Here is a 27,474-nt window from a genome sequence, read left to right on the forward strand (position 1 = left end):
GAAGGGTAGGCTGGTGCTCCATACTCAGTAGCTACATTGTATAATCAATGCCTTGTCAGGAGACCTAGACTCCATCCTACAGCATATTCTGTAGTTTTGCATTCAAGCCAGTCTGAGCACTTCTTTGACCATCTTTCCAATGCCATCATAGACCTCATGGATCGGGGCATTGCACATGAAGGCACTGGTGGTCACCAGCTTGTTCTTTGCATCTACATGAATCTCATTGACATGTTTGTTTACATGTTTACAGCCAAGTTCCTTCATGGTCTCAGCAGTCTTTGCATAGGGCCACCTAGAGGAAGAAGTAAGAGTAAACCAGATGCGTGATGGTAGTCATAACAGAGGAAGACCCATCCAAAGTCTTGATGGAAAAAAATTAATCGTTAGGTGCCTCCCTGAAATAGATATAGTGAAATGAATGATCCCTAAGCATATGACGACTACAAAGAAGCCAGGTCTTTGTTTGTGGCAAAGGAATGTCTCTATGGTCAAGGGAGTAAACTAAGCAGACTGTAACTACTTCTCTCTCCCTCAAAATGAGTAAAAACCTTAAGTAAAATAAAAAATGAGGCCTTTAGGATCCTTTTGTGAAGCTCCAGAGAGCCACTTTCACCAAGCACTAGGGGTTTAGTTATTAACCTAATGTTAAATGAAGTGATGTTCACCTCGTCTCCTGACCCTTAGAGAATTCATCCCCATCTTTGAGGTCATGCCCAATGACATTCTTGGTCTGTTTAGGCAAGGAAATGGATGTAGTGACAAGATGTACCATAATTAGGTTTATCAGTCAAGAACCTGATGCTTTTCTTACCCCAGGATTGTGAGGGAGGTAGAACACTGTGCTGCATAGGTATCTCAAGATCAGATTGTGTATTAAAATTCGGTGGCACTTACTTCTCACATTCTGTGTCATGTCCAACAGTCAGCTCGCATCCTGGGAAGATTTTGGCTGCCAGCACTGGGGAAATGCAGCACAAGCCAATGGGCTTCTTGGCAGCATGGAATGCCTTCAGAGTGTCCTCCACTGCCTTGGAGACAGTGAAGTTCTTTCCCTGTACAGCCCAAGTACTAAGGTTTTTAGCCACTCCAAAACCACCTAACAATGGGAAAATAAAGATTAAAAAATATATGATTACATGAGTGTAGGTTTTCCTGTCAGGTCCACTATGATTATGTAGACTTAAAGCATGGTATCATTTATACACATTATAAAAACAATACAAAACCACCACATCTGAATGCCTGAAATTTCCTCTTAGGCTGGGAAACATTTCTGCAAAGGACCTTCATGGTCTCTCAGCAGAGTTAGCTGGAGATGTAGTAGTTCATTATCCATGAACTGACTCCTCATTCATTATCTTACTTTTCTGAAGTTGTCATGTAACATGTTGGTAGAATAATTTCTAATTCAGGCCTCATGCCTGATGTGTACTCGTGGAAGTTAATAGCCACATTTCCAGGATCGGTCCAGCTTTTCACCATTTACTACATGTTCCCTGTATTTCCTGTCCCTACTAATGGACATCTTCCAGTTTTATGTCTACCTCTTGTATCAAGAAAGAGGAGAAGAGCAAGTGCTTCTATACTGAAATGCTATTTAATCTTCCCTTTCTCTCCCAAGAAAGCTCCTTTATTGCTACAGTTAAAACAGCAGTCAAAGCAGATCATGTGAAAGCAACTCCTCTTTCCTATCCTGCAATTAAACCCTCTCTTCCTACTGAAATGTCATGGTTCCTCTCCAGCTCATCCTGGTGGACAGCTGCTCCCCAGGGTCACTAATATTTCACAAGCAGTCCTACCTGGTATGATCAGAGCATCCAATTCCTTGACATTCAGTTTGGCCAGGTCTTTGATGTTGCCTCTGGCAATTCTGGCACTTTCAACCAGCACGTTGCGTTTCTCCTGAGTTGGCTGACCTTTCACATGATCTACCACATGCATCTGGTCTATATCAGGAGCATAAAACTCTCCCTGGAATGAGAAGAATAACAAAGTTGTTACCCTGAGGCCCATTTTCTAAGCTGTATTATTAGATACTAGGTAGTGAACGGGGATGCTTTCGTTGCCATATTTGTGAAGCTTTGATAGTGAAGGGCACAGCAGGAATATAGTGGTTCTCAGAACCACTGAAGCTACAAACAGCTGTCACATTATCCCAGGATAAACCATTTTATCCTGGGACAAAGTACAATTGTTCAGACATCTACATCTGTTATCTCAGGATAAATCATAAAAGGGTTCATGGCATAAGAAGGACTAACATTTTATCTTGGGACATTGCGAAGTACCTCTGAATAGCTATTTTGGGATTGCATCGTTGAATCAATAGCAGAAAAGTCTATTCAGTCACTCATTAAACCCTGATTAGAAGAGTGATGTGTGTACACACCAGTCCTAGGATATTTATGATCCAGGAAAAAAAAACCAGGCACAACTTATCCAGGGACAAGTGCAATGTCTGTTCCTAGCTTCACAGCTTAGATCATATCATAGAAACATAGAAAATTAGAGTTGGAAGAGACCTCAGGAGGTCTTCTAGTCCAACCCCCTGTTCAAAGCAGGACCATCCTTAACTAGATCATCCCAGCAAAGACTTTGTCTATCCGGGTCTTAAAAACCTCCAAGAGTAGACAGTCCATAATCTCTCTGGGTAACCTGTTCCAGTGTTCTACTACCCTCCTAGTAAGAATGTTTTCCCGCAAATAACCTAAACTTCCCTTGCTGCAACTTGAGATCATTGCTCCTTGTTCTGTCATCTGCTATCACTGGGAACAATCTTGCTCCATTCTTTTTATAACCACCCTTCAGGTAGTTGAAGGCTTCTATTAAATCCCCCCGACCCCTCAGTCTTTGCTTCTGCGAACTAAATAAGTCCAGTTGCCTCAGCCTTTCCTCAGAAGTCATGTGCTCCAACCCCCTAAGCATTTTAATTGCCTTCCGCTGGAATCTCCAATTTGTCTACGTCCTTTCTGTAGTGAGGGGCCCAAAACTGGACACAGTACTCCAGATATGGCCTCACCAGTGTCAAACAGAGGAAAATAATCGCTTCCCTTGATTTGCTGGCAATGCTCCTATAAATGATGACTTGTCACTACATTATCAATAGTTATTGTCAGAATATGCCACTTTTTAAAGTTCTTGGGCATTGGGTTGAAGGAAGAAAAATTATACCGAAGCTGACAAAGTCCCAATTTTTATGCATCACATAATTACTAGACACAAACATCAATAACAGGGTAAATCATGCAACTATTCATTTAGGGCCCAATCCTGCCACCATTTAAGTAATGGCAAAACTCTTCCTTGGCCTAGTGATGCTGGAGAAAGCTCCAAGATCCTTAGCCCATCAGAACATGACATGTAGTACTTAGGGCTAGTATTAAGGCAATATTAACTGTACAATTGTAGGGCCTGAGTTGCTCAGGGGTTGCTCTTTGCATTAACAATCCTGAAACCAACTAAGAGCAGTCAGTTTCATAGCTGCTTTTAGTACAGTTGTCTAGTAAAGAGTAGGGACATGGTAGTGAACTCTTGTTTGAGGTCCTCAGCTGGTAAACCTCACTCCTGTTATTACTGAAGTTGTAGTCCAGAGTAACAACCTTGATTTTTCACTGAGATCACGGCTGATTTCCTGCTTCTATAACATCTTCCGTCAGAGGCTCTAAGTCCCACTGTGAGACAGGGAAAGTAATGCTATCTTCATCTTTGATGGAGGAAGGAAAGAAAACACAAAGAGATGATGTGACTTATCTAACATCACACAGAAAATCAGTGGTAGGATCAGGAGAAGAACTTATCTCATCCTGTGTCAGTGTCTCTGAAGAAGACCACTGATTGTAGAAATGGGTGTTCAGAAGTGGACTCCAGATAAGTATCACACAGTACCGTAAATTTGATACCTGCATCATGCAGGTCTCAAATATGAGCCTGATTAGTTACTGTGCAGTAATGAATGTGTAGACTGTGTAATGCACTATATGTGTGGAATGACTTGGGACTAACTTTGCATGTGTAGATGCTGGCCTATTAATGGCAGTAACTTAATGCACAGTAAATTTAAGCCAGTGTAAATTCACGTGTAGACATACCCATTATGGAGGGAAAAAAAATCAGACCCATTGACTTCAGAGAAGCTCCACCTTTGTATGTGTGAAGTGGCTTCCCTGAAGAGAGGGAGGACATCCAGAGTTACAGGGCATGTCTACATGTGGCCATATGGTGCCATTGTTACTGCACTAAATGATGGCGCAGTAACAGCCCACACTGCACGGTGCCAGCTGCACTCAGTTATTTTTAGCTGCTACATCTCCATAGCAGCATACTGTAATGACAGAGCACATTGCTACAGCAAAGTAACTGTGGCACCACAATTTTTGCTGGTCGCCACTATGTCGGCATAGCGTGTTGCTGTGGCAATGTAGCATCACATGTAAACACGCCCACAGTAGGGTAAGACAGCAGAATCTGGCACATACTTCTCATGTTTGTGGGGAGAGGGAGAAGGAGGACTATTACCCTCTGCTCTGTGAAAAACTAACAATAATAATAATAAAACAAGAACAGATTATTCTTCCTACCAGATTACTACAACATGTTGGAGAAATCTGGATTTTCTTCTGCTGCAAAGAGATTTTCTATGTGACAGTTAGTGTGGAACAAAAGAGGGAAGTTCAGATACATAAAGATTGAGAGCCGTTCCACTAACTTCCTACCAGTAAAGGGGGAAAAAAAATCCTTTCAATGTATTGAGTGAAAAGCATGCTGGTTTCCTCCATTAGAGGGCTCCTTCGCTTAAGGCATGGGGGAGCGGACCGCTGTAAGCACTGGGAAGGGAGACTGAATGTAGACGAAATCAAGGAGTGAAAAACAAGAGGAGCAAGTGCAGCTTTTGAAAGGGTTCCATTGTTTTTAAGTGAATGAGAAGAGGCATCCCGATACTTCTGGAATTGGATGGGTTGGACTCTCAGCTGGTATAAATCAGCATTGGTCCATTGACAACAGACTCACGGAGAGTTATGCCAATGGAGAGTCTGGCCAGATATGCCAGCTTCAAAGGGTGACGTCATGCAATTTCTTTCCCTCGGCAATCAGTGCAATTCAGGTTCAGTTACCAAAGCAGCTTCTTGGTGGCTGCTGGGTTGTTTTACACTGTTTCAGTTTAACCAACAAGAGCCATTCTAGTGGATTCTGTTTTTATGTTTTACATTCAAAAAAAGAATTTAAAAAAAGAATGGGCACGAAACAGACATGGAAGTGACAAAGGAGGAAATGTCTAGGCCACAAGGAAAACAGAGCTGCAGTATTGCAGGAGAGACACGTATTTAAGGAAGCTGCTTACAGATTGACAGAGAGAGACGGCACAGAGCTCAGTCAGATTCTTTCCATTGCAGGGGTTCTGGATATTTTAAGGGGAGTACTCTGGATAAGAGAAGAAACTCTCTTCTCTCAGTAATACAATCTATGCTTGTATTACTGTGCCCATCACCATTGTGTCTGATCACTCTCACAGCCAAAAGAACCAGCACCAGCCTCTGAGAAGACTGTGTGACTTACTGCTCCAGTGGTCAGCAAAGATGCTCAGATCCCCAGACTGCATCTGGCAATAGGGGTATGGTAAAGAGCAGAACAAGGCAAGAGGATTTGTAGAAGAGACAAAACTGGTCACCAGAGCCAGTATGTTTCTTACCTGTGCCCCCTCCCTGCTGAGATGCACCAGCACAGCAGAAGACTCATGGATTTCGCTGCCATCATATAGACCACAGCCAGCCAAGACAATGGCCACCTTCTTGCCCATGTTCAGAGTCAAAGTAGGTGGATTTTTGCAGGAGGCTGGAGTTAGTGTGCCTTGCTGTTCACTGCCCCGAGCCTTTAATACCAGGTGATCCCATCCCAGGAGCAGGTGGAGCCAGCTGGGTTGGGCAAGAGGCATTTTACTGGCAGGAAACTTTCCATTTCCTTGAGACAGGTATAAATGTTTGTTTACATAATCAGGTGCTATTGCTCAAATATCTTTGTGCCCTGCCCCAAGGGGAATCCCCCACTGACCTGAGCTGTTCAGCTCAGCAGCTGTGTTGCTTTCCTTTCTTCAATCGATTTTCTACTATATTGAAAGCTAATGCATAGAGACATATTTATGTGCAGTGGGATTTAACTGAGGCACTAACTGACCAAAATTAATTCCCATTCAAGACACTAAGTTATGCAAGGGGTGATTCAGGTCCTACACTTTTTAACCCTTTGTTGCACAAATAGTAGTGCTCTTTTAACAGATTTTCCTTTTCCTTTGTTAAAAGTTCTCAGGCTTTACATGCTATATTCAAACAGCAGAAATTTGTCAGACAAACAGATTTGGGGCCCATAGTTTAGAAACAAAGAGCTCAATCCCCTAGTCCATGGCACCATTTTTATACCACTGATGGCAGTAACAGTGATATTACAGAGTAACAAATCTGGCCCAAGATCCTGAAACATCCTCCAATCCAGAAAAAGATTATCCTAATGCACCTGCCATTATTTCATTTTACTGGCTGCCCTCTGGGTTTTGAGGCTCATAAATTCTCTTGCCATAAAGGAAGGCGAGTCTCATGTGACACAGCTGAACACTGTTCTACAGTCTTCTGAGATTAGCAATAAAACACTTTTTATTTGATCTTTATCATCCCATTGAGACAGTATATGACACCTATCTTTTATTTAAGAAATGTATGTTTTGGGGGAGCACTTTGTTTATGCATTACAGGCACACAGTGCCTTCCTATCACCACACATAGGTGTCTGCAGTTATTACCAGCATTTCTTAAAAACCAGTGATGCCAGGCACCAGGTGTTTACATGTTACTTACTCCTGGCAATATCCAACAAACTTCTAATGCATATGAAACAGAAGGAATAGAAAAGCAGAAGAAGGGGGAAGGCAAATATAAATGGAGGAAAAGGAAGAGAAAAATGAGGAACAACTCTGCAATATCTCTCAGGTTGCTGGGGAAACTACTGTGTAATGGCAGAGACAGAAAGTGTCAGTTATTATCCATCACATGGATAATATGGATACACAGCAGTATAACAAACTTAAGAAGGGGCATGGGACCCAAAAAAGTTTGAGAACCTACTATCATTATATGTTTGTTCTCTATAGCATTGTGAGGGGGGCAAACAAGGCAGAAGCCTCAGGCACCACTTTTGATGAGGAGGTGTTGGAGGGGAAGGGAAGGGAAGGCTTATGAAAATAGCCATCACCACAGCAGAGGCTGATTACATCTGACTGGCATGATAGCAGCCCATACTGACCTGGGCATTGTGGCTGCCTCAGGTGCAAAACTACCCTGCTATGCTTCTGGTATCTTTGTTAGTCCCTGAAACAGGTGAATTGCAAGATCTGTAGAAAGAAAAAGGGAACATGTTTCCTCCATAGTTGCTTTGAGCTTATGGTATTGTAGATATGGTATATACATCATTTCCCTTTACTTCAAAAAACTGATGAGTCATATTGTTGTATTAAAATCTACTATTTCCTCCTCCATCCCCTAGTTAAATAGCTTATTACTGATTAAAGTAAAAAATTCCTGGAGCAGTTATGGGGAATCAAAGTGCTCTACAGATGAGAATGCAGAAACACAGCACCAAGCCCACAGCCCATGGCAAAAAAGTCTTTAAGTTACCTTTGCATGCTGCCAAACCTGGGCTACTCTGGGTTTTGGAATGTCCTTGGTATAATTTGGACACTCCTGGAGGCCTATCTAACATGGCTTATCTTGCTGGCATCCTATGATCCCAGCTGACTTCCTGCCCTTTGGGCGGGGGGCTGGACTCAAGAAACTTCCGAGATCCCTTCCAGCCCGAACGTCTATGAATCTATGAATGGCAGACTGACTTAGGCTGCTTTGTGGGGTATATCACTACTCAGCATCTCTGCAGTACAGCCCACTATGGCCCCCTAACCCTCTCCCCTTGGCTACTGCAGTGGCTGCACCAGTGAAATCTTCCCCCTTCCCAATGTAAGGACTAGGCCTGTGTGAAGCTTTGGTAATCGATTCAATTTGGAGGCGATTTGGCCCGGTTTGGCAGCCGAATCCCTGAATCCAAATCAAATCGGGAGACCCATTAAAAGGTCCGAATCGAATTGATTCAGAGATTCAGTGCTATTTCAGAGATTCAGCCATAGACTAAACAGGCAGCAGTCCTGGCCCATGCTGGACACAGCAGCCTACAGCTGGTAAGTCTGTTGTGGTGGGCAGAGTGGGGAGGGAAGTGGCGTAGCTGGGGCCAGGTCGATGCCCCCACAGTGAAGGATGGATTGGGGCTGAGGCCGGGACTAGCTGCCCAGATGGGGTGGAGGGGCCCAGGAGTCAGGGAGGGAAGGTCCCATCACTGCACGCTGTCATGCGCTGCTGGTCTGGGAGAGGCATGTGCCCTTGGATCTGCGTGGGCTGGGCCGGGCTGCGATCCGGGAGGCTAGCCCCCGCCACCAGGCGGTGCGCAGCCTGGAGCGCAGCCCTGGCTCCACCCACCCTGCAGAGTGCAGTGGAGCAGGGGCTATGGGGAGGGGGGCTGCAGCCACCTTAAAATTCCCCATAGCCCCTGCCACCGGCCCCTCCCCGATCTAGGTGCACGTGCATGCCCCCATGTCCTGCTGCTGCTTGTGCAGCTGGGGCGCAGTGGGGCAAAGCTGTGGCTTATCCAGGAGGCACAGGGAGGTGGGATCGGCTTCCGCCCCTGCACACCGCTTGTCTGAGGCAGTGCAGAGGCACTGTCTCGCACCTCCCTGCCCTGGCTGGACAAGTGGTGGGAAGGCATAGACTCCACTCCCAGGGCCTTCTGCCACCTGTCTGGAGTGCAGCTCAGCCTCGCTTGCCCCGTGCAGATCTGCGGACACACGTCCGCTCCCATACCCTCCTGGACCAGCGGCGCATGGTAGTGTGCAGTGGTGGGAGCCCCCCTCCCTGAGTCCTGCGCTCCCCCTGACCTTGGCTGGGCAGCTTGTCCCAACCCTAGCCCCAATCCCTCCCTCACTGTGGGGGCATTGATCTGCCCCCCATTCCCCAATCCTCCGCCTCCACCCACCAAAACAGACTTACCTGTGTCCAGCATGGTCAAGGACTGCTGCCTGTTTAGTCTATAGCTGAATCTCAGAATCGGCGCCAAATCTTTGAATCTGATTTGGCCAAATCAAATTGGGACAGTGATTCAAATCATTGAATTAAATCACTGCCCCTCCAAATCGGCTGAATCCAAATCCAAATCGAATACTTGCCACTTCGTATAGGCCTAGTAAGGACACTCCCTCTGGCTGAAGAAGTGTGTTTGTGCCTGAAAGCTTGCAAAGAAGAATTTTACCATCTATTTGAGTTGGTCTAATAAATGATATCAGATTTACCCAAAGAACTGCCTGTGTCCTTAGACCAACATGGCTACAACCAACACCCCTTCCCAACCCAAATCTTTTAGGGTGCCTTTATTCCACTCTGGACATTTACTTGGTGTAAGAGAACCAGAAAAAGGCTGAGGAACTCTCCCCAAGTTTTAACTTGTTTACAGACTGTGATATTTGCTAATCTTACAGATATTAGATATGTATCCCCAATACATATTTACTGCAGCTATGATGTGAAATGGTGGCAACAGTGGCTTGCAAAGAGGGTGTGAGAGGCAGAACTGTGTAAACTGGTGCTAAGCTGAGAGCCAGTGATCTGTGCAAAATGAAGGTAACTGATAAGTTAGTGGAGCAGCAGGGAAAGGAAGTGTTGCAAGGAGCCAACAGGAGGCAGTATGTTAAAGCACGGAGAACAATGTTAGGTAAATTTCTTCAGTGAATTTCATAGCTTTCAAATACATTAACTGAAATTGTTCGAACAGTGACTTGCCTTGCTTCCAAGTAGTATACAGCAGGCCCAGTTATTTAATCCTGACCTGCACAGAATCAGAGAAAAATAGGAGTGGACAGGACTTCAAGAAGTCATCTAATTTCATTCCCTATTTATCCCTGTCTTAACCATTCTAGACAATTTTTTGTCTACACTTAAAAACTTCCAATGGTGGAGAATCCACAACATCTTTAGATACTCCGTTTTGGTGCTGAACCACCCTCATAGTGAGAAAATTCTTCCTAACACCTAACCCTAATTCCCCTTGTTGTAATTTAAACTCATTTAAATTATACTTTCTTATTAGTAGCTTTTCTTTCTTTGTTTCTACTTTCAAGTGCCTGCTGTGTGATAAACACCCCACTGAATGCCATATCAGTGCAAACTGCATGACTCAACCATTTGTATTTTCTCATACCTACTCGCTTACAATTTATAATGCACACACAACTCTCACTAGAGTCAATGCGAGTTCCTTGTACTGTGTGTTAAAAAAAATGACAAAGAAATTTAAGAATGCAAAGGCCAATATTCACAAGAAATGACTGAATGAGGTGGCTTGAAGAGTAGAGGTTTTCCTGTTAGCCTTATTGGATGGATTTATTAGAAATGGTATTGTATTCAATGCTTAAGCATTGCCATTGGCAATACTGGAGCATGGAAATAAATATGTGAGTAAATACAAAGCAGATTAACAAGGGTTAGCCAGAAGTAAAATTAGCAGGGTCCTAAAGGAAGTTAGGAGCAGCTTAAGTTGAGTCATAGACTGAAATTTATTATGTTTAACAGCTCACTTGCATTTCCTTCTCTACATACAGCAAGGCAATTTAACCAGGGATGTTGCTCTTAGGAAAAAGGGGCGGAGAGCTTAGAGGAAGAGCAGTCACTGGAACAGCTTTGAGTATAAAGAGCTAGGGAAGGAGAGTTAGAGAGGCAGCACTTCAGTCTGCAGCTGTATCTTCAGCAACCTCTGTAATAATGGCAGAGGTACGAGTGGAATCCCTGCATCACTCCATAGGGCTCCTGGGGATTTCTGCAGGTAGGAACCAGGTGTGCCTTGTAAAGGAACCCAGTGTTGGGACTGGCTTTCAGATGCAGTCTCAAATGAAGGGTGACCAATTAGTTTTTGTTAAAAAAAATAGTTATTTTCAGAATAGAGCTCTCTGAATCTTCTTTGAATGAAGAAACCTTTAGCTTTATTAGTCCATCTGTATATTTCAACAGGCAGTAAAATGTCTTGGCTTTCAAACAAGGAGTTGAATTATGTTATTTGATCTGCCTTGGGCAGTTGGGCTGTTGTCAAATCTAAACTTTCTGGTACAGATAAATTTTATAAAGCAATTCTTTTAGTTTGATTCACTTCTTTCTTTCTTTTCTCTTCCTCCAGAGCTCTCCTTTCCCCTATATCTCCTCTTCTCATGCTTTTTTTTTCATTCCTATTTTGTGATTCCCCCTCCCTTTTCATTTTCTCTCTTCTTTCTTCACCTCACTGTCTTCCTCTCCTGTGTTCCTGCAAAGCATTCAAGATACTGCCTTTTCCCTTTGTTACACACAGGGTCCCTCCTACTAGCTGTGCATTCATACAGCTTCACCAGACCAGCCCCTCTAATCCCCAGCACGGCTCTGGGAGTCCTTCTGTTTGTTTTATCGGCTATCTTGGCTTATGCAGGTAAGACCATAAAGGCTGCCAGCCTAAAGTCGCTTCTGTAACTTGACATATATTTGTGCCTGTTTTGCGACAGGTTAATTGAAATTTTGCTGCTTTTGCCAAACCACTCCTGGAAGGATGCATGCCAGTTTTGCTAGATACATTACTTCTAAACGAATATTTGCCAAGTTATTAGATGGATTCAACATACTAGAAATTTGATGCTTGATGTTTCCAAGCCTCATAAAAGTGTTGTTTTAGGAAATTCATTGAATAAAACAGAATGTTGCTAAATAATTTGCTAAGAGACCATACTTAGCATAAGTAAGAATTACGGGTTATATGAAGTTTCAAAGTATTTTGACTTACTGTCCTTCCAGCAGGGACATGGAATATACTAGGGGTGAGCAATTATTTGGGCTAGAGAGCCACTTAGGGAGTTTTGGTAAGATAGTGGACTGGATCAACACCTTCCCTCCCCTCTCCCCATCCCCCATGTCCATAACAACTCACCAATATTCCCTAAGTACCTCTGCCCCATGCTCAGCTGGACAGATGAGATGGGCCCATGGGTGGGCAGGGAGCAGCATCCAGGAGCAGGATGGATGGATTGGGCCAGAGCTGGGATCAGGATCACAGAGCAGTGACAGTGTGGGGCCAGGGCCCCAAGGCAGAGCCACAATCTGCTCCCCACACACCCCTGCCCACAGAACCAGCTCCTGTCGCAGGGACACGCGGGCATTGGATCGTGGGTCTGCCTTGGGCTCTGGCCCCATGCTGTCATCGCCCTGCAATCCCAGCCCTGGCCCCGTCCACTCATCCTACTCCCAGATACCACTCCCCACCCACTCTTGGCTGCATCTCATCTGCCCAGCTATGCACCTTACCCAGGTGGGTCCTGGCCGATCTCACTGAATATCCTGCCTGCCTGCTTCATCTGGTGCCCCCAGAGGTGGGTGTGGGGCAGATGAGCTGGGCTGTCCAGGCAGTTGGGCCTGGTCTGACAGTGGTGGCAGAGACTGGCAGCAGCAGCTGGAAGGAGCTGCCACTGCAGGGTCTACAGGAAAATGAATTTAGCTGCCATACCTCTCCAGCCCAGCTTCATGCCTGGGGGCAGCATGACCAACCGCATGTGCCACAGCCTGGGCTGCCCCCTGCACCTGGGCCAGGTGGAGCTGAGGCACCCACTGTGGACCAGACAAAATCCCCTGGTGGCCTATATCTGGCCCATGGGCTGTATTTTGCCCACCCCTCATACTCAGATTTTGATGCATTCATTTTAGGGAGGCATTAATGCTATTGCTGGAAGCAAGAGTGGACTGGACAGACTAAATCCCCGTTCCACAAACGTGTGAAGACTGCTGAGGACTTTGAATATTCCCCACCCCAGCAATTGTACAGCACAGGCTGAAGCCAGTGATAAACAATTCCTTACAATTTTACAAATTCTGTACCAAAGTGGTTACCAAGGGTGAGATCCTCTCTCTTCCCTTTCCATAGCATCCCAGTGAAATTTTCTAACCATTTTACCCCAGGTTAACAGGCTGCAAGACTAACTGCATGTCTGAGGGTGTCTGTAGATGTATGGGGATGCTGCTCCAATGTGCTATAATTACAGCACATTGGAGCAGATGCAAATAATCAAGTCTGCTGGAGCATGCTAATTAGTGCACTCCCACTGTCTCCATGTCTCAAGTATCAGTGTCCTTGTGCTTCAAAATGGTGGTGGGTGTGCTTTAACTAAAACTCATTCAATGAAAAACACCCTTAGATTTTATCAATACACACCAACTATGTGCCTATGTAGCTACAGTGGGTGGGGTCCTGCACTGTCTTCCAACTCTATCAAGCCATGTAATACCTAATTTTATATAACATAGTAACCATTTTCATAATACCATAAAAGTTCCATTAACCAGCACCTTATGAGTGGGCATGCTCTATTAACCGGCATGCCAGCTTGTAAGGTAAAGTGAAACCAGGCTGGTTTCGCTGAGTCCCCATGGCCTGGGGCAAAGCAGCCTGCGCTGCTGAGCCTCTGTGGCCTGGGGGGCATAACAGGCAGCATGGGGCCTGCCTCCCTGTTCCATGGGGCCCACAAAGCCCGGGGAAGGGTCAGTGATGCCACGGGAGAGGCGGCGAGGCCCTGGATGTGGCAGGAGAGGCAAGGATGCCTGTTTGGGCCACTCAATTAACTGGTATATTTTTTTATCTGGCATCCCCCATTCCCAGGGGATGCTGGATAATGGAGCTTTTACTGTATTGGTTTAGAGCTGTAGCTGGATTCTACTGAAGCTAGCTTTCAACCTTTTAAAATAAATTATCTGGCTAGTCTCAGAAAGGAGATACTGGACAAGGTAGACCTTGAGTCTGAACCAATCCAGTAATTATCAATGTTCTGCCTTCTTTTGTGACTGACGTACGATAAATATCAGGAGGTTGCTCAATACCATGCAAGACGCATCATGCAAGTATGAGCTTATTTGTAGACAGGGGATAAATAGGATTCACCAGGAAGTATAGAGAAGTGAAGTGCTGCAGCTTTATTTGCAATGGTATGAACACTAGTATAGCTTTTCTTGTGGGCCACACAGAATTCGGGTGAAGAGAAGATAATAAATTGGTGAACCTAAAGTGATTGGGGTGTTCTATACACACAGGGAGCTGAAGAAAAATAGGCAAAGAATTGGTTGTAGGAACTCATGCATGTTTCATAGTTTCACAGTAGATAGGGTCATAAGGGACCGGAGTAGATCATCAAGTCCAACCCCCTGCCATGGGCAGGAAAGCATGCTGGGATCAAATTACTCTGGCTAGGTGACTATCTGGCCTCCTTTTGAAGACCCCTACGGTAGGAGCAAGCACTACTTCTCTTGGAAGTTGGTTCCAGATCCTAGCCACCCTGACAGTGAAGTAGTGCCTCCTGATAGCTAGCCTGAACCTACTCTCAGTCAACTTGTGGCCATTATTCCTAGTTACACCTGGTAGTGCTTGGGGGAACAGGGACTCTCTTATTCCCCACTGATCCCCCTTGGTAAGTTTATAGATGGCCACCAGATGCCTCCTCAGCTTTCTCTTGTGGAGGCTGAAAAGGTTCAGGTCCCGTAGCCGCTCCTCGTAGGGCCTGCCCTGCTGCCCCCTGATCATGTGAGTGGCCCTCCTCTGGACCCTCTCCATGTTGCCCACATCCCTCCTGAGGTGCGGCACCCAGAACTGGATGCAGTACTCCAGCTGCGGCCTGACCAGTGCCGCATAGAAGGGGAGGATCACCTCCTTGGACTTGCTTGTGATGCATCTGTGGATGCACGACAAGGTGCAGTTAGACTTCCTGACCGCGTCCTCACATTGGCAGCCCATGTTCATTCTGGAATCAATAATGACTCCAAGATCCTTTTCTGCCTCAGTGCTGATGAGAAGGGAGTTCCCCAGTCTGTAGGTATGTTTATTACCCTTAATATATGATGCACCCTGGCAAGCATTCTGTATTGTGATAATAGAGTCTGAGGTGGCAGTTATCAACATGGCATGTCATGGTTAAATTCCACTTTGTTATTTTTCCCACAGGAGTTCGGAAGAGCCTGAGAAATGTCTACTTGTTTGTTACCCTCTGCCTGACTCTCTCAGTATTATGGTGTAGCTATGGAGTGATTCATATTCTAGCAGGGCAAGGGGTTCTGAATGGTCTTGGTGATTACCGCAATGCTGTGGTGCCTGGCCTGGTGACATTTACTTTAGGTCTACTCATCATTGCTGCAGTAGGCTTCCTCTACCAGGAGGTCATCCCAGCCATTATTGCTTCTGTTGTATCTCTTGCCTGTGCCCATGAAATTGCTGCACTTTATAATATGGCTTTTGGTTCTTCAGCTGTAGCTTGCAACTATCTGATTGTCTGCTTCACTGCAACTTATTTTGCTGTGGGGAGGTTCCTTTATTTCCTCAGCAAGGAAAAAATCACCCTCCCTGGCACAGATTTAGCCAAGAGCAAGGCCAATGAGCTTGTTCAGGTCAACAATGCCAGCACAAATGACTTGGCAATCACTGGTTTGATCTTGAACATGCTCTCTGCCAGTGTTTTCGGCTGTAAGCTCCTGGGAGTGACTAATAATCTATTTGTTGGCCAAGTGCCTTGGCTTTGGGCTGCTGCGATTTACCAAACTGGAGTCTGCATCTTATCTTACCGTGCCCTGGATACCCTTGCTGCCACATTTTTTGGTTTCACGTCCATCCTGAAATTTGCTGGGGGTTATTGCCTTCTTTACCGGATCTGGCAGGCAGATGAACCAATTTTTCCTGTCCCATTCTTAGTAGTTTTTGCTGTCCTATTTGCTGTCTTGGCTATTTTCAGGGCTCTTAAAAACCCACTGGAGGGCCTGTATTTGCTGTTTTATGTGGCCTACTGCATCGCATTAGCCTGTTGTCCCAAGGGCTTTTTTGAGGGTGGTCCCCAAGGTGTGGATGTGGCCATCTTTGTGGCCTCAGCCCTCATGACTCTCATTTACCTGTACAACATGAAGGCAAGCACCAAATTCCCAACAGGGGAGGGAACAATGAAGGCCTTGCTTGCTCGCAACAGCATTCTTAAGCTCCGTGAGGGGAAAGACCTTCATGTTCCCTATCTTGGATATTCCAAGTATGCGGATGCAGAAGTGCTTGGTTATGCATGCAGTGTCCTCGCCTCCTTTTCTATCACAATGACAGTGGATCCAAAGGCTCCACTCACTACTGTAGTCATACCATGGGTTGTGGCAGCTGGAGGGATCTTTAAACTTTTATGTGGCTCATTGGCCTTTGCCCGTGGTAAAACCCTAGAGAGCAGTGCCTTCATTCTCTATGGGGCCATGTGGATCATATGGGGTTTGACTAGATACAGTGGTCTCTATGGCACTAGCAGAGGCTTCCAAGTAGCTGTAGGCATCATTGCCTTCATGCTGTTCAATGGTTTCATTGTCTTCGGTACACTTTTTCTAAGCATCTCCTGGTTCATTTACTCCCTCACATTCTGGCTTATCCTTATTAGTTTCTTGCTGGATGCAGTCAATGCCATCCCAGCTGGCTATGACATTGCTGTCACCATCATCTTTGGCCTGGTCAGCTTCTTCTGCTTCCTGTCTGCTCTTTTTAATAGCACTTTTGAAGGTTCCTTGTTGCCAATGGGTAGGCCTATTGTGAAGCTCAGTGGTATGGGGGGAGGAAGCACCAGATGCCTTCATCTGCCTGCCAGGAAAGCTTCCTCAGTCAGGAAAATTGCAGGTAAGGGAAATACATGGTGAAAAAGCAGGGGGTCAATGTTACTTTATTACAAGTTTTTTTCCCCCCTTTCAGAATCTAAGAATTGGTATATGATTGCATTTTGAGAAAGGTAGTGTTGTTAAGTGGTTAGAGTAGAGAGTGGGATTTAGGGGCCAAATGCTCTGATGGTTTAAATTTCATTGAAATCAGTGGAGGTGCATCCATTTATAGAAGCAGTTAATCTGGCTCAATGACTCCTGGCTTGTTCCCTGCATAGCCAGCCTCAGCTCTTTCACAGAAATTCCCAGAGGCTGGTTTCATGATATGATACAGCCTTTGTACATCCTTGTTGGGAAGTGTTAGAATGAATACAGAAGTGCTGCTCTCTTTAGAGAAGAGGAATCTTTTATTCCTGTCCTGATATAACTAGGAATCTTCTTTCATGAGTACTTCAGTGAGCATGAGATACCACAGTGAGCAGCACTTTATTAATCCAGGAAATAATAGGTTTCTATCATCTGTGATATCACCTGTTTGAGTTTACAACCCTTTAATTCTATATATTGGTGTCCTATTTTTCTGTTAACAGAGATCCTGAAAAATGGAGGGGCCTGTGGGATCCCTACAGATACAGTATACGTGCTTGTAGCAGCCTGTAATAGACCTGATGGTGTGGAGAAAGCTTACAAGTAAGTGCTTTAGGGCACCTGTACACATGACAGGGTTTAATCCTCATTAAATTAAATAGGTTTATAAAATGTAAGCTTGTTTAATGTTGGAGGGTCGCATCAGTGTTTGCACGCAGTAGGTTTTCAAACAAATGAAGCTTGGTCCCTAGCCAGTGTCACAGGAGAGCAGGACAGTCCTGTGCTGCCCCTGCTGGCCTGGGTCCTCCCACCTGGTGCCCTGCCATGCAGCTGTGGGAGCAGGGAGCCAGCACAAAGAAAAAAAATCGGAAGCAATTTGAAAGTGGCAGCAATTTGAAGGCGTGAACTACAAAAAAAGGTTGCAGTGCCATCTGGTAGACAAAAAGGCTCATTACACATCTTTCAGTGTGTGACAGGGCACACTCAGGGCCAAGTCTCAAACCCTTGCCCACCTGTCTATGGAGCAGTCGCCCAGTCTCGCCTGCCACAACTTTGCTATTCCTATAACTAGTGGCATAATGCAGGAGGATGCCAATTACATGCTCTGATGCCAGGGGGCGCTATCCACGGCTCTGTACCTTCCCTACACCATGGCCTATGCCTCACAGATAGTATATAAGTTCTTAATGGCGCCGACTCAAGGCCAGACTAAACTCACCCACAGTTAAGCCTCTTCATTCTACGTGGTTACGGGCCTCATTCATACAGCCCTCCTCTTACAAGGGCCTCTTTCACTCCCACTGCTATCACCAGGGTCTCTCTCTCATACTGCCCCTCTTGGGCCACACAGACCCTGCCCTTGATCCCTGAGTGAACCTGTAGGGCCATCAGGCTTAATCCCCTGCTCTCCTTGGCCATTTCTCTCATGCCCTCATCTGAATGGATGCTGGGCAATTCACAGAACTGAGCCTGACTTCACCCCACATCCCTTTCCAGGCCAATTCTCCACCCCTATCACTCTGGGGCCTTCATTCCCTGCCCTCTCACTGGGGCTTCACACCACCACCTCATCAGGGCCAGGGCTCTCTGGGATCCTCCATCCCCACCGCCCCCATAGGCTCAGGTGCCTACCTAGATGTGCCTGGCCCACAGACCAGGCCTTTTTAGTTCTAACTAAAAAGCCACTGGATGGTGGAGACTAGGGTTTAGGTGCTTTTCCCCACCTTTCAGTGGGGAGGCAACTGGCCTGGTTTTTCCTGGGGACTCCTGCACCACCAGGAGTCCCACCAGGCCACCCTTCCGCAGCAGGGTGCAGCTTTATATCGTACCCAGAAACCACTGAGGACTCCTCTTCCTTCCCCATAGCTCCCCCTTTACCTCCAAGATGTTCCTGGAGCAGGGGCTCAGCAGGGAGATGTTTTTCCCCTGCTGGCTGGTCACAAACTGCCAGTTCAGTGGGGAGGCAACTGGCCTGGTTTTTCCTGGGGACTCCTGCACCACCAGGAGTCCCACCAGGCCACCCTTCCGCAGCAGGGTGCAGCTTTATATCGTACCCAGAAACCACTGAGGACTCCTCTTCCTTCCCCATAGCTCCCCCTTTATCTCCAAGATGTTCCTGGAGCAGGGGCTCAGCAGGGAGATGTTTTTCCCCTGCTGGCTGGTCACAAACTGCTTCCCTCATCCCAGACAGCTGGGCATTACATGGCCACCCTCAACAGACATCTGCCCTCTCCCAGGCCTAGCCCTTAAACTTATAGGCATCCAAGGTGCCCTGCCACAGAGCACCTTTGTGTTTGCACGCAATGAATCCATGGATATGATGCTTTAGTCTGAGGAGTTTTAGTTAAATGCACCAGAAATACTTTTAAAGCATTTGGAAAACTCACTCGTGCAAACAGTCATGCCGTTTCAGTGCAAGAAAGGGTAGGGTAAAAAACATGGCATGGACAAACGTCCTTGATCATAGTTCCAGATGCAGGTTTGTTCAAACAACCTTATGGAAAATCTAGTTACCTAGGCCATTTATAGATGTTATGTTTTTCTAGGTTTAATCTGTTCTACAGCCATCACTATATACACATGAATGTCTGTAGTCTGAATTGCAATTGGCTCCTGTCCAAATTAACTAATCCTTTTAACACGCATATATGGAGTTGCTTTTAGGAAAAACAGCCCTCTGGAACTCAGATAAGGATTCCTTAGCATCCCTGATCCCACAGTGAGTCAGCAGCATGACTAAGAATATATCCCAGATCCCTTGCCTCCCAGTTTAGTGCTCAGTCCACTGGTCCATGCTGCTTCTGCTGCATAAGCTGTTGCACTCAGGTTATGTCTGCAAGGACGGATTTAATTTTAAGTCTTTTCCAGATGGCTTCAGTTGTAACTTGAGAAAATAATTCCTAACCTATTTTTAGGTGCTAAAGAAAATTCATCTTCTTTGTCTTTTTTCCAGTACAAAGCGCCAGGCTCAGGACCGTCCCATGTCACTCTGGATCTCTAATCTGAAGCAGCTGGAACCTGCAAAGCATTTGTTCAGCCCCATACTCTGGGATTTCATGAAAGCTGCTTGGCCATCCCCTATTAGCCTTGTGGTTTCTAGAGGTGAGAAAATCCTGTTGCTCACAAGCTGGGCAGAGATCACTGCACTTAGTAATCTAAAGTACAGGAGCACTTCACTTAGCTGTGTGTTGAAATTAGGCTAGTCCTTGCTTGCTCACCTGGTAACACCACTGTTTATGGACTTGGTCCAGTCACTATTCTGTGCCTATTTTCTTCTAGGGAAATGGGTGGACTTCTTAGGTATGAAAGACTCTTCCAAATATGTTGGTACCCCTCAGAGCATTGCCATCCGTATCCCTGACTGTTCTGTCACCACACACCTCATTGATCTGGTGAGTAACTGAATCACACTCTTCAAGATGCCAAGGTAAAGGAGTGTGGAAGGTGAGTGGCTGGGTCTTACCATCACACTCTTCTAGTGAATTGGCCCAGTGTCAATCAGTGGCTTCCAACAGAGGCAGTCTGATACAAGGGCTAGGTCTGAGGACACCTATTTTTTTTTCTGGCTCTGTCACTTTACTTCAGGTAAGCCACTTCAGCTTTCCTTTTTTCTTCATCTGTAAATGGAGGGTGCCAAGACTCACATAAAGTCTTAAGGAAGAACATTAGGCAGTGAATACTTAAATGTTCCCTTAGAATGTTTGGTTTTAAAAAGAAAATTAAAATCTAATATTAGAAACCCAGAAGACACATAATTAGCAGTTCCCTGCTGACTCCCCAGACATTTCCTAAAAAAGTTCTACTACAGTCTTAAATCTGTATGAAGGACTTGTGACCTTTCTTGGGTGAGAGGAGGTGTTGAGGATCGGGCAAAACATGGAGTAAAATGGAAAAATCACTCACACACTGAACTATGAAATAAGTACTGCAGCTTCATAATTTAATCCAAGCAGAAGTACCTGAGGTAACAAGATCACTACCTAAGAATGTGTGTATATTGGTATAATGTGGTGGTGGCCAAATATATTTGCTGCCCCAAACTACAAAGAGTGAAGATCCTTCCTGCACTGTTACCATCTTAATATTACTCTTCTCTAAAACCACAATGCCACAGGCTAGTTACTTCTACTTCCCTGGCTGGATGCTCTGCTTATACCATTTCCCCTGGTTTCTGCTAGGAAGAAAAGCACTTTCTTTCTTGTTCTTTCAACTTTGTGCTGGCACATCTCCTGCTTATCCTTATGACCTTTGTGCAGTAGAAATGTGTTGTCAGCTATTTAACAGTAGCATAACTGCTGCATAGAGATCTTCATGTGGGAGACTTTCCTGCAATGCTGACCCTTGCACCACAGCTGCATTAACACAACTTGGAGCTAGGGCACACTGATGGCCCAGTAGAGTGTGGTGGCTCAGCATGCTGTTCAAAGGCAACTTTCTTAAAAATCCTTATTTGAATTCTGATCTTTCTTGATCATCCATAGATCAGACCACTTACCCATCACTGAGGGCATTTACTGGAGATGTGCAGGCTCAGGGGTGGCTTGGTAGCAGCCTATAAGTACATAAGGGGTGTGCATCATGAACTGGGGAAGCACCTGTTCACCAGAGCACCCCAGGGGATGACAAGGTCCAACTGTCTCAAACTCCTGCAAGACCGATTTTGGCTGGACATAAGGAAAAATTTCTTTACTGTCTGAGTCCCCAAGGCCTGGAACAAACTCCCCCAAGAGGTGGTGCAAGCACCTACTCCGTACACTTTCAAGAAATATTTGGACTTTTATCTTGCTGGGATTCTTTGACCCTAGCTGACTTCTGGCCAGGGGGCTGGACCCGATGATCTTATGAGGTCCCTCCAGCCCTAATGTCTATGAAATCTATAAAATCTATGAAAGGAATCATAACTTGCTTCATGACCCGTGGTCATGGCAAATACCTGCTGTCTGCTGGAACTCTACAGGAGTTCCATTGTATCCTGATCTCATTACTGTTGCATGCATCACTTGGAATCCCATGGATCACTAAAATGTTTACTTTGTTCCAGTTTAAGAATTAGCAGAAGCCCTTGTTCTATCTTATATTTCCTACTGCTCATTCCATGCTCAGCCCACAGTATTCAGTACTGCTCAAGTTACTACTACAGTAAAAGCTCTGTTATTCAGCATCCCCCATGAATGGGCTGGATAACAAAATATGCTGGTTAATTGAGCAGCCCTGGCCACCACCTCTCACGCCGCATCTGAGGCGTCCCTTTGTCCTTTCTGCCACATTGCCACCCCTCCCACTGCATTGCCACCCCTCAGGGAGGTGGGTCCCGCACAGCTCTGCACAGCCTGTTATGGCCCCAGGCCGTGGGGGCTCAGAGAAACCGGAAGTGCAACAATGGGCACTTCCGGTTTCACTTTATCTTACAGGTTGGCATGCTGGTTAGTGGAGCATGCCGGCTTGTAAGATGCCGGGTAACAGAACGTTTACTGTATCTCTTTGCTTGCACCCAATAAGTGCATACACATACATTTAAGCCGACTTAAAATGAGGTGACTTAACTAAGTCAACTTAACTAAGTTGACTTAAGTTAAGCCATGTCTAAGTGTACACACATACAGCTCCTTGACATGGTGGCAGCCATCTTGAGAGTGCTCCCCTGCAGAGTCAATTTAATTAATGTGACTTAAAATAATATACCTTGGAGGTGTATTGTCTTGTGCTGCATGTAAGTCGACTCTGCTATGCATATGTGAATGCTCTAACAGTTAAATCGACATAAAAAAGTTAAGTCAACTTAACTGTCAGAAAGTTAGCACTTGTTGTGTTGGGGTCTCTGGGTGTGGCTGTAATGTCCTTGGGGCTCCTTGACCATGCCAGCTCCCCCCTGAACAGGGAGGCTGCCCATGAGCCTTTGTATGGCCTTGGTCCCACCGAACCCCAATAGACGATGCTAGTCCTCAGACCCCTCACCAGGCCTCCTCTCCACAACGGTGCATATGGGGACAACTTAAGCCTTATGGGCTAATTGTGTGGCCCCAAAACCTCTCCTATACCACACCCCAGGCCTTGTGGGTGTTACACGGATGTTGGGGTCTTGGCCTACTCAGCCTCAGCCCCTTTAATCTGGCTAGGCCTTCTAGCCTAGGGCCACTCTGTTGGACTTGGCTCCGAGGCACTAGCTCAACTTAGTCATTTCCTGTCACCTGGCCCTCTGGCCCCTGTGTAGCTTTATTAGTCTAGCAGGAAACAAAACATCCCTGGATAGCTCTTCTGGGCAGAAGCTCCTTCCTCTAGCAGTTGCCAGAGAACTAACTCCTGCCAGTTTCAGCCCTGGACTTACATGCACCCAGGGCTCTGTGTCCCTCTGGTCAGCTGACTGTCTGCAGGTGCAGGCTAATTACCTCATTAGCCTGTTGCTCAGGCAACCTGCTAGGTGCATTGCTTATCCTGCAAAGCCCCTGGCTAAGCTGCTTTCACCCTTAAAGGAGCAAGTATGCCTTAGCGCCCTGTTACAACACCCAATGTTTCTGTCTGCCTGTCTCTCTGGTTCTCTTCTTCAGTTAAAAAAGGATTAATCAAATAATGTGTAAAAATATACCAATAGCAGTCTGTAAACATGGTTGTTTCTACTTCGCAAATCCATGTTTCTTTTTATCTCCAGGTTGGCCCCATTGCAGTCACATCAGCCAACCCAACAGGAGAGGCAGACACCACTCACCACAATCAGGTGTATGCCAAGCTAGGAGACAAGGTAATCCTCCTTTCCATTCATTCCAGGATCTGATGAAGGCATAATGCAATGAACACTAAAGAGCATTTTATGGGCCTAAAATGATAACACTGGGAATGTTTTTTATGTTCTAGAGGTTGTCAGAGATTCTAGAAGGTTATTTTGATTATAGTGTTTGTTTTTGCTTTTTCAACTGTTGAGGTCCAACATTATAAAACTGCGAGCACTGTGTGAAAAGGCTTCTGATCCTAGACACTTTGGATCATAGTGATTATTGCCTTTTAAATGCTTATCAAATACTTTAAAATATTTTTGAGCTTTCAATCACTGAAATTAAAGTGAATGCCTTGAGTATTTCCAGGAATATATTGAATATTTTTGACAAGTTAATGACAAGTTCATTGGTGTGTGAAGCAAAATAAAGGGGCCACTGTTCTTTCACTAGTAGCCCCCGAATATTTGGAAGTTTTAGGCAAACACCTTATTAATATGACTTGATCAGAGATCCTCAGATGATGTGAAACAGCACAGGTCCACTGTAATCAGCCAAACTGTACTGATTTACATCAGCTGAGGATCTGTCCATCTGTATATCAGTTCCACATTACAAGTCACAAACAATCATGAGATAATTTTTGGAAATCCCTTGTGGTTTCCTGCAACTTTGGCCAATTCAGAATGATAAAGAAAGGAAGGGGAAGATGTGGTAGATCCAGCAGGTTACCATTTATTCACTTGGAGAAGTGGGGAACCCTTATCTTGTTGCCCACGTGCCTTTGAAGGACCTTTGATGTGAGAGTTGCTTGCTCGGCAGGTAGATGCAGTTCTTTGTGATGGGCCTTCTCCTGAGAACATTGCCTCCACTGTTGTGGACTGCACCAAGATTGAGAGTGGAAACATAGGGTTCTTCAGGGTTGGCATTGTTCCCAAATCCCAGGTAAACCTTATCTGTATTGTATTTCTCTCTCTCTCCCTTTTCTTTATCCATTAATTGACTTCCAGGAAGGACAGGGAGGTGCACAAGTATATATGGAGACAAAGAAATCTATGATAATTGGATGTTTAGCATGTGAGAGAAAGGCACTGAGAGTCAAGACACCTGTGTTGCAATCTATTGTGGCCCCGGGCCGATTACTTTCTCTCTTTTTGCTAGAGTGTCTACATCTCTAGTATGCATGTTATGAGTCCCTCTCACTGTTATCAAGGAAATTTGGGTTGGACATTAGGAGGAACTTTCTGACTATGAGGGTGGTCAAGCATTGGAACAGGCTACCTAGGGAACTCGCAGAACTTCCTTCCCTGGCAATTTTTGAGAGCAAGTTGAACAGACACTTGGCTGGGATGGTTTAGTCAGGGATGATCCTGTTTTGAGTAGGGGACTGGACTAGATGACCTTGCCTTTCTTTCCTATAATCCTATGAACCTAAGTTCTTTGAGATATGGAGTTTAAGAGGCCTTACAAGTCAGTGCAAAGTATTCTTCTTTTTTTCCTTATCACAATCATATTAAAAGATGAAAGGAGTTTTAGGCAGCAGCTGGGACTCCGAGCTGTACACTCTTTCCTGTGCCAGTTCTACTAGTCATTGAGCTAAAATGAGAAGGCTGTGTCAAAATCATGTGGCTTCAAATGCAGTTTGCCATTGCTTGAAGGCAAAAGAAGAACTAGTGCTGTTGTCAGTCTAGAACAGTGGTTCTCAACATTTTTAGACTCAAGGCCCCCTGGACAAACTTGAGACACCCCTGGATAGACTGACTCCCCCCATGGAAAATGCCAGCTCTTAGTTTTCACCATTTTTTTTTACTACAGAAAAATAATTTAGCAGTTTTTACGTTGCAAAGAAACTCAGAAAGCCCATAAGTATGGATTTCTATTTGAAATTGCTGGCTTTATTTTGTGAATCATGTTTGTAAACCTAAAAGTTCATTGTGTGGCACCCCATGGCAACCTTGAAAGGATTTCAAGGTACCTCAGGGAACCATAGCACACTATTTGAGAACCATTGGTCTTGAGCAAATCTCACAGTCCTTTTTGTCGGCTCTAGGTGCTACAGATACTGGAGGAGGTGCAGAAGAAACACATGGTGGGCTATAACAACAGCACCTTCACCTTAGAAGATCAGGATGAGCAACAGAACCACTCCCACACTGTCCCAAGTGGCAGACACGTTGCTAACCCAAAAGAGAGGATCTCAGCATTGCATACCAACAATGTGTTCAGCACCAACGAGCAGGATGTAAAGCTCTGAGCCAATCAGGCAGAGAATATTATTGCACGTTCATTTGGGAGGAGCTTGCCAGTCAATGATGTCCGATAAAAGGAAGAGATAAATGAGATGTCTCTGCCCCTTGTAGATTAATTTACTGTTACAAATACCACACATAATAATAATACAAAAAAGTATATTATGGGAGTTCCATCCTTACTAGTCCCAGACTCCTCTTCAGGGCTTTATTCCTCACATCAGAAATTACTGTGTAATTCATTTCTGGTTTGAGACAGTCGCTAGATGCATTATATTGTAATGTTGCAAATTTGTGCAGCAAGTTTCATGGCTCCAGTGCAAATCACATACAGGGTATGTCTACACATTCATTAATATGTAGATCTGTAGTAGTTACTGCACATCTAATTTAGTACTTGCTTAATGAAGTACTGAGTACACAGTAACTACAGTTACTGTGCAGGAGCACTGGCTCATGGGATTTTTTTTGTGACACTTACTGTGCAGTAGGGTATTAGCATGGTTTTTGCCTGGCACACTACTGCACAGTGTTATTAGGCTACTGTGCATTAAGCGTCTCACATAGACAGACCCACAGAGTAATAGATACTAAGGTGGAGGAACTGCACACAATTCAAAATCATGTGAGATGCTGTTTCCTGAATAAGCCCTCCCTGGATAAGGAATTCAGCTGTTATAATTGCCTTTGGTTCTCCTTTCTCTTCCAAGCCACCATAAGGTAACAAACCCATTGGGCCTTAGTCAGATATCACACTGATATGAGGGCTTAACACACCTTCAAACCAATTGAAAGTGGCTTGAAGAACAGTTCAAGCTAACTCCCTAACTTCAATGGCAGTTTGACTGGACCTTAAGTTGGGAAAAACTCCAATGAAGACATTGGAGCTATAGCAGTTCAAAATCTTCTTGACCTGTAATTACAGAGATGGACAGAACAAAAATATTGCCATTTTGACTTAGCTAATTCATTTGTTGAGTTTCTCAAGGGAACTGATTTTTTTTTACTGATTTTTCAAAATCAGTAAAACATGTATAATAAAACCTGGACACTGTATAACTGAGTAGCATTGATATTTGCAGGCATGGCACCAATTTAAACATCCTGTAATGCTCCAATTTGTTATTTAAATATACCTCAGGAATTAATGGACTTGTCTGCACCGCTCATGAAAACTGCTAGTATTTCTATTGAAGGAGAGGGGTGAATAGATCATTTTGAAAGGTCTAGGACCGAATTCATCTAGGACAGGAGCAGGCAATTATTTCGGGTGGAGGGCTGTTTGCCAAGCTTTGGCAAGCTGTCGAGGGCTGCAAGGGTAGCTCCACGCGTTGACAGGTGCCCCACCCTCTGGTTGCCATCTTGGGACCAGAAGTCCCACCCCCTAATCCCTGACCTTTGCTACCAAAAGTCCCTCCCTTTGCCCCTGGAAGTACTCCTTTCAGCAAGAGGGTTTGCCATCTCAGAACCAGAAAAATACCAAATTATATACTAAAATTCAAACATCTGCTGCAACATTCATTAATTTGATTTCAAAAAATATTTTGGTCCTGATTTACATGTGTTTTTGTAGTATACATAGAGGTGATTGTATAATAGCTTAAAATAAAGTCTTACTCTTGTATAATGTGGGGGGCTATGGGGCATATGGGTGGGTGGATATAGGTTTGTTGAGGGCTGTGGGTGTGTGGG

General features: G+C 45.1%; 2 protein-coding genes across 2 annotated transcripts; one reads left to right on the top strand and one right to left on the bottom strand.

Annotated features, from left to right (window-relative positions):
* Positions 1 to 6: 6 nt before the first annotated feature.
* LOC109313755 (ES1 protein homolog, mitochondrial-like) lies at positions 7 to 5,854 on the bottom strand. The gene is made up of 4 exons (XM_019540466.1): positions 5,690 to 5,854; positions 1,803 to 1,974; positions 898 to 1,099; positions 7 to 295 (listed from the first exon to the last, which is right to left on the bottom strand). Exons 1-4 carry the CDS (start codon positions 5,795 to 5,797, stop codon positions 103 to 105), a joined length of 675 nt encoding a protein of 224 aa, XP_019396011.1. The 5' UTR covers positions 5,798 to 5,854; the 3' UTR covers positions 7 to 102.
* A 4,987-nt stretch (positions 5,855 to 10,841) lies between these two features.
* LOC109313740 lies at positions 10,842 to 25,830 on the top strand. The gene is made up of 8 exons (XM_019540456.1): positions 10,842 to 10,902; positions 15,076 to 16,761; positions 17,330 to 17,429; positions 19,780 to 19,928; positions 20,106 to 20,218; positions 23,473 to 23,562; positions 24,356 to 24,478; positions 25,584 to 25,830. The coding sequence occupies exons 1-8, from the start codon at positions 10,842 to 10,844 to the stop codon at positions 25,785 to 25,787; spliced, it is 2,526 nt and encodes an 841-aa protein (XP_019396001.1). The 3' UTR covers positions 25,788 to 25,830.
* Positions 25,831 to 27,474: the final 1,644 nt, after the last annotated feature.

This window comes from Crocodylus porosus, unplaced genomic scaffold, assembly GCF_001723895.1.
Source record: "Crocodylus porosus isolate Cpor-Errol unplaced genomic scaffold, CroPor_comp1, whole genome shotgun sequence".
NCBI classification, from domain to species: domain Eukaryota; kingdom Metazoa; phylum Chordata; order Crocodylia; family Crocodylidae; genus Crocodylus; species Crocodylus porosus.